This window comes from Thunnus maccoyii, chromosome 16, assembly GCF_910596095.1.
Source record: "Thunnus maccoyii chromosome 16, fThuMac1.1, whole genome shotgun sequence".
Taxonomy (NCBI): domain Eukaryota; kingdom Metazoa; phylum Chordata; class Actinopteri; order Scombriformes; family Scombridae; genus Thunnus; species Thunnus maccoyii.
The window spans coordinates 4,506,533-4,512,343 of record NC_056548.1 but is presented as its reverse complement, the minus strand read 5'-3'; the positions used below and the strand labels follow the sequence as shown (position 1 = coordinate 4,512,343).

Here is a 5,811-nt window from a genome sequence, read left to right as displayed (position 1 = left end):
GCACTTCCCTGTCCTATGAATTAAATAGTGCACAAGTTGAAGCAGCAGCAGTGTTGGTGTTTGACCAATCAGAGATGGTCAGCCCAAGACACCCCGCTGCCAAAGTTCCTGAACTTTTGGAAAATACTGCCACCTGAGCAGGGACTTTTTGGAGGGTAAAATAATTTCCCTGGAACTTAATTTAGACTGTGTCCACACTAAAATTCATAAACACATCTTCGGCCTCCAGAGTGTGTAAATGTGCGTTGTGGTGTGTACGGGGAAAACAGAGCTTTGTAGAAATGTTGTCATATCACTAACAAAACAGATGGTGGCAGTAGCGCAGGATTTCATAGGAAGAGTAAGAAGAAGAAACACAACAACAATAACAACAATGCCAGCAGCTTCATTCGAGTGCTGTTCTCTTTATTGTCTACTGTGACAGCTTGTTTAGAGTTAACATAGCTCTCTACCATCTGTTTATGACACAGTTGTCATCTGCTCACAATAAACGAAATGTGAAGGAACTGCTGTAGAAACTGACGCAATGTAACATTTCTTCTTTGCTGGTTTTCTGTGGTTGACTTGCTCGTCTGTCCTCTGCACATGCCCAGTGGGTGGAGAATTACCTGTTATGGAGTTTTAATGTGGATAGAGGTATTTGCAGAGAGGATCTGAAACTCCTGATGTGGACACATGTCATTTTGGCATGAAAACAGCATTTTAGAATTTAGATGGTTTAATGTAGACATGGTCTTAGATCCTGGTTCCTCCAGTGGAAAACCAGGTAAGGGAATTAAAGGGCAGGTTCACAATTTTTCAAGTCCATCTTAAAACAACAGTCAGGTGCTAAAATGAACATTGAAATATTTTTTTCTTGCTGTAATCAGCATGTTTATATTGGCTATTAAAAGATCCATTTCCAAATGTGCTTTCAATGTAAGTGATTTGTGCAAAAATGCATTTATCTGAAGCTTATATGAGGCTTCAGCAGTCTGAGCTAGTCATATCAAGTGGATATCTGACACATTTACAGTCTTTTTAGCATCAAATTCCCTCTTTGTGTTTCCTCGGACAGTGTTTCCCTGTTGAGCTGCGGTAGAAGTATAGTAACAAAAAGAGGGACTTAAAAGACTGTAAAGTTGAAAGATATCTACTTGATTTGACTCATTTGGACGACTGAAGCTTCATATTAGCTTCAGATAAACTTTTCAATACATTTTTGCACAGAAGGACTGTGGATTTTGTCCTCCATCACTTACATTGTAAGTGCATTATGAAGGGATCCTCTAATGGTCAGTATGAACAGGAGGAATGATTACAGCAAGAAAAACATGTTTCAATATTCATTTGGGCTCCTGACTTTTTTAGACAGACTTGAAAAATTGTGAACTTGTCCTTTAAGTTCCTCAAAAGGTTCTTAGTCCCTGGGGAAAGTCCCTGCAGTGGAAATGCAGCTAAAGTCTTTTTGAAGGTTGAATCAAGGCTGTTTTTACTGCAAGGCTCAGTATAACTTCAACAGTCTGTCTTCCCTGCTTGTTTCAGTAGGAGCTTCATGTAAAAAGCCACACCCACTGGCCTTTAAGGTCCTCAGTAAGATCAGACAACCTCTTACTTTAATCACCTGGACTGACCTCAGGGAGGACGGATATGTGCTAAACTGCAGCTTTTTCTAGCTGCTGCTGCTGTTGCTTGTATAGAGGAGGCTTAGCTGAGTCATCACACTTCTTCCTGACATGAAAAAACAAGTGACATTTGCAGAAAATCAGATGGTACACAGGTAAAGTAATGATTTCATGCTTGTTTGATTTTGTGTGTGTATGTATTAAAATTCAGTTAATTCACCTTTTTATATTTTATAATCAGTGAGTTTGTAATGATGCCACTGAGATTAAATTTATGTTGCAGGTATAGCGGGATGAATGAGTCAAAAATGGGTAAGTTCAAGATGTTTTCATGAAAATTAAACACGTCAGCACTAAAGAAAAGTATGCAGGAAAAAGCTAAGGACTCTACTGGGCCTGCTCTTTATTCAATTTATTTAATCCACTGTATTCTGTCTATTTCACTGTCTTTTCTTGTCAGTGCAGGTCAATGCATTATCTCCTTGTTAAATGAAACAAAACATGTCTAGTATCCTGTCTGCTTTGAAACCTGAGAGCCTTTTTTTTATTGAGGACACAGAAGTGGAAACCAGGAGAAATCCTACACCTGAACCTGACCTGCATGGGTCACGCCTGATCTGTTACAGGAGGAAAGCTCACTTGTGCTGTTTTCTAATTAGGAGCTCTTTGGTTTGACAGTTTAACTAAGCCCACATACAAGCCTCTGGTTTTGTCTCACGTGTACCAAAATATAGGCTACTTTTCTTAATTGCCGTTAATAATACATCAGGAATCCCTTGGTGGCAAAGTATAATCTGTATGTACACCAATCAGTATAATAGCTCTCATAACATACATCCCCACAAATATGTAAAACTAAAACTAAACTTCAGTACAGGACTTTAAGTTGACTAAACAGTTCACAAGTTAGCTAGTAATCTGCATAGCAACTATGGGAAGTGCTTGAATTTAACAAGCTAGCTGTGTTAGTTACCAGCAAGTTAGTTCCCAAATGCTAGCTACCAAATGTAGGCTATAGCGATAAGGGTCAAATATACTGTATAAAAATGTGGACCTAAACAGAGATATGTTTGTTTATTTGATAAATAATAAACTTTAAAAATAAATAAACAGTTAAAAAGTTATTGCATTCACAGGAATTATGGCAACTGCTTGAATTTAGCTAGCTAGCTACATTAGCTGCCAGCTAACCTAGTTACACTAATGAGACTGTAGCCTGTGATAAAGGATCAAATATACTGTATGAAAATGTGAGTCTAAACAAAGATGTGTTTGTTTTTGTTTGTGAATTTGAGAAAAGATAAATGGGATGATGAGGGATACAGTTAAAGAAAATTTTTTGTCATGGTGGCTAACAAACTGAATTCAAGTGCATACTATTTTCATCTTTAGCTGTCATGGCTCTGAGGTACAATTTTGTAAAAATTTCCTTTCTGTTTTCTCTCTAGTAACAGCCGCTGTAAACTTCAAAAATGGTCTGAAAATCTACAGACAACCAGCTGCAAGATGTGAACCACAACTCCAACACACAACGACCATACCAATCCCCAAAACCATGACCACAGCCCCATTCTTGACGGTACACTATCATGTCATTGTGATCTATTTTGGATCTAGAACATTTTCATTCACTTCTGCTATTCTCTGTGATCAGGTGATTCCTACAAGGTCATTGGAGAAGTAGTCAAAAAACAAAAAAACCACAAGGCCAAGGTTGGCTTATGTTGGAATTTCTACAACTGAAGTAACCCAATTTTTAGTAATCCTGTGTTCTAAAATACTGAAAAACTGAAATACAATGCAATACAATACAAAAAACAGTAATATCGAGAAGCCAGATCAGTGTTTGATGACGTGACCTCTGTCTGTCCCTCAGCACACGGCACTAACACCAGCTCAGAAGGAGTATCTGTATACTGTTGCAGCTTCCTACAGTACAACACACGTGCGTGACCTCATCACCCAACACTACATGAATGTGCTGCACAGGTGTATACGAGCAGGTGAGAAAAAAACAAATAGCTAATTGCCCTCAGCTTGAGTCTTAAAGGGGAACTCAACAGATTTCGCTCAACAAATTTGACATATCAAAGTCTGTTAGGTGTTGAGGAGTACTACTGCATATGTGAAAAAAGTCCTACAGAGCCATTCATGTCTCCAGAAGGAGCAGCTCCAGGCTAGACTAGCTGCTACTAGCATAACACACCCAAATCTCCAACTAACTGATCACCTGGTCAAGTTGTATTGTGGGTAATGTAGGCACCAAGTTTTGACATAAAAATGCACAACATCTCTGGCTCTGCTGCATAAATTTTGATTCTTCTTCTCTGTCCATCATGAGTCTGACAATGTTAGAGGAGTGAAAAACCTTAAAGAAATTCGGTATACTCTGTCCAATACCCACCTCAAGTTTCTTAAGATCTGGGGACCTTTTATTGAACATATTAGGAGGGAGAGGTGTCAACCTGGGAACTAATTGTATCAGACTGTACTGGTTTTGGTTCCATCGACTCTATTTCTGACCCTCAATACACTTGTGGACATTTCAGTCATTGTATGGATTGACATGCATATGTGTACTTTCCTCTGTGAGCTGGCAGTTTGTTTGGTTTATTTTATTCTACCTTGTCGTGTCTATTTGTTCGTTTTTGGGTTTTGTGTTGTAAAAAAGGAACATTTTCATAAATAAAACATTTAAATGTTTTTAACTCTATCTTGAACGTGGCTGTGTTTGTAGGCAACAATCCTGAGAGAGACAATAACCTTGTTGCGACCTCAGCGGCAAATGATGCGAGTGCAAAACATCAATCAGATGTTCCTTCCAGGGTGAAACACAAGGGGAAGTTAAACACTGGTGCAAGGAATCCTGGGAAATCCCTTCTCCCCAAAATTCCAAGCAGACAAGCCAGGTGGGACACACAATTCCAACAGATATTTATATACAAAAACATGTTTTCAAGGAGATTATTACACTTCCATTTGGAGCAAAAAATGTAATCACTATTCAAAAATTGCTTCTTTATGTCATCCAGTGGCTGAATAGAAATGCTAAAAAAAAATTGCAGAATATGCTTTAACTCTATTGAATACAGTCATTTTTCATTATACAGAAGTTTTGAACATTTCAAACACCCCAGTCTTTCATTAAGATTGCAGCCTTTCCAACATTTCTGCATCAAAACATAGAAAGATAGGAAGCATACAACAACAACACCCTCACTGAGGGTTATTGACTGATTTTTTACAGTATCTTCCCCAGTTTAGGCAAAATTAGGGCCATTAAAAAAACACTATATCAAGCCTACATCTAAATGATACTTTAGTTGAGTTAATATTTTCATTTTTGTTTCCAGGAGCCAGAATCGAGCTGGAGGAAGAGGAGGAGGAGGAGGAGGAGGAGGAGGAGGAAGAAGAGAATGGTCTGGATGATTATATGAGTGAATGTATGAGTTCACTCTCTATGGGATGATGACACATTTTCAGATTCATGTCATGTTTATCACAATAACATTTTGTATTTGAAAATAACCTGAAAACAATAGTGAATGGGGATTTTTATTGTAAAGATTGTAACAGCTCAGTTTGCAGATGACACATGCCTGATCATTAGTGGAAAAACATGTACTAGGTCATGTTGTGTATTGATGCTCCCCAGTGGCAGAAAGAGGAATCTCTCTGAAGATTTAATTTCCCAGAAGTCACATGATCATTTTCCCAGCAGTCACGTGCTTGCTGGTTGGATTTGAGAGGAGAAATAATGGGATGACATCTCATTGACTAAAATTGGATGTGCTCGCATGATTGGCTCTCTGGAGTGGCCACAACCACATACATTTTTTTATCAGCAACTTCAGGATCAACTAAAAACAAACAGCAGCAGATGATAAAAAGTAGAGTTTATTGTATTTTTTTGAAAACAACTGAATATTTTGATATCTAAATACTTTAAACTGCTGTTTTTGTTGACATGGGTAAATCTGAGCCTTATATGATTCATTATTTAAACCACTAAGGATCTAATTAGAACATTTTACACAGTCTTACATGTGGTTAATACAAAGTTAAATGAAGGCAGCAGTCTTCAGACCACATTTCTGTCTTTGCAGTGTCATCTGGGGATGCAGAGGTGAGGTTCAGGCATTCAGCAGTTGTCATTTAGAACCAAGTGTCCTATTTTTGGATGTTTTTTTTTTTTGTTTTTTTTAAG

At 38.0% G+C, this 5,811-nt stretch overlaps 1 protein-coding gene across 1 annotated transcript; it reads left to right on the top strand.

The window, feature by feature from the left end:
* The first annotated feature begins 1,397 nt into the window (after positions 1 to 1,397).
* LOC121881115 (family with sequence similarity 216 member A) lies at positions 1,398 to 5,503 on the top strand. Its single transcript, XM_042388761.1, has 6 exons — positions 1,398 to 1,759; positions 1,888 to 1,916; positions 3,053 to 3,183; positions 3,481 to 3,607; positions 4,342 to 4,513; positions 4,958 to 5,503. Exons 1-6 carry the CDS (start codon positions 1,716 to 1,718, stop codon positions 5,031 to 5,033), a joined length of 579 nt encoding a protein of 192 aa, XP_042244695.1. The 5' UTR covers positions 1,398 to 1,715; the 3' UTR covers positions 5,034 to 5,503.
* Positions 5,504 to 5,811: the final 308 nt, after the last annotated feature.

Excerpts from the sequence above, each read along its gene's own strand:
- LOC121881115 (XM_042388761.1), top strand. The coding sequence starts at position 1,716 with ATGAAAAAACAAGTGACATTTGCAGAAAATCAGATGGTACACAG. Across the intron at positions 3,608-4,341 it reads GCACAGGTGTATACGAGCAG|GCAACAATCCTGAGAGAGAC; the intron begins GTGAGAAAAAAA and ends CTGTGTTTGTAG. Across the intron at positions 4,514-4,957 it reads ATTCCAAGCAGACAAGCCAG|GAGCCAGAATCGAGCTGGAG; the intron begins GTGGGACACACA and ends TTTTGTTTCCAG.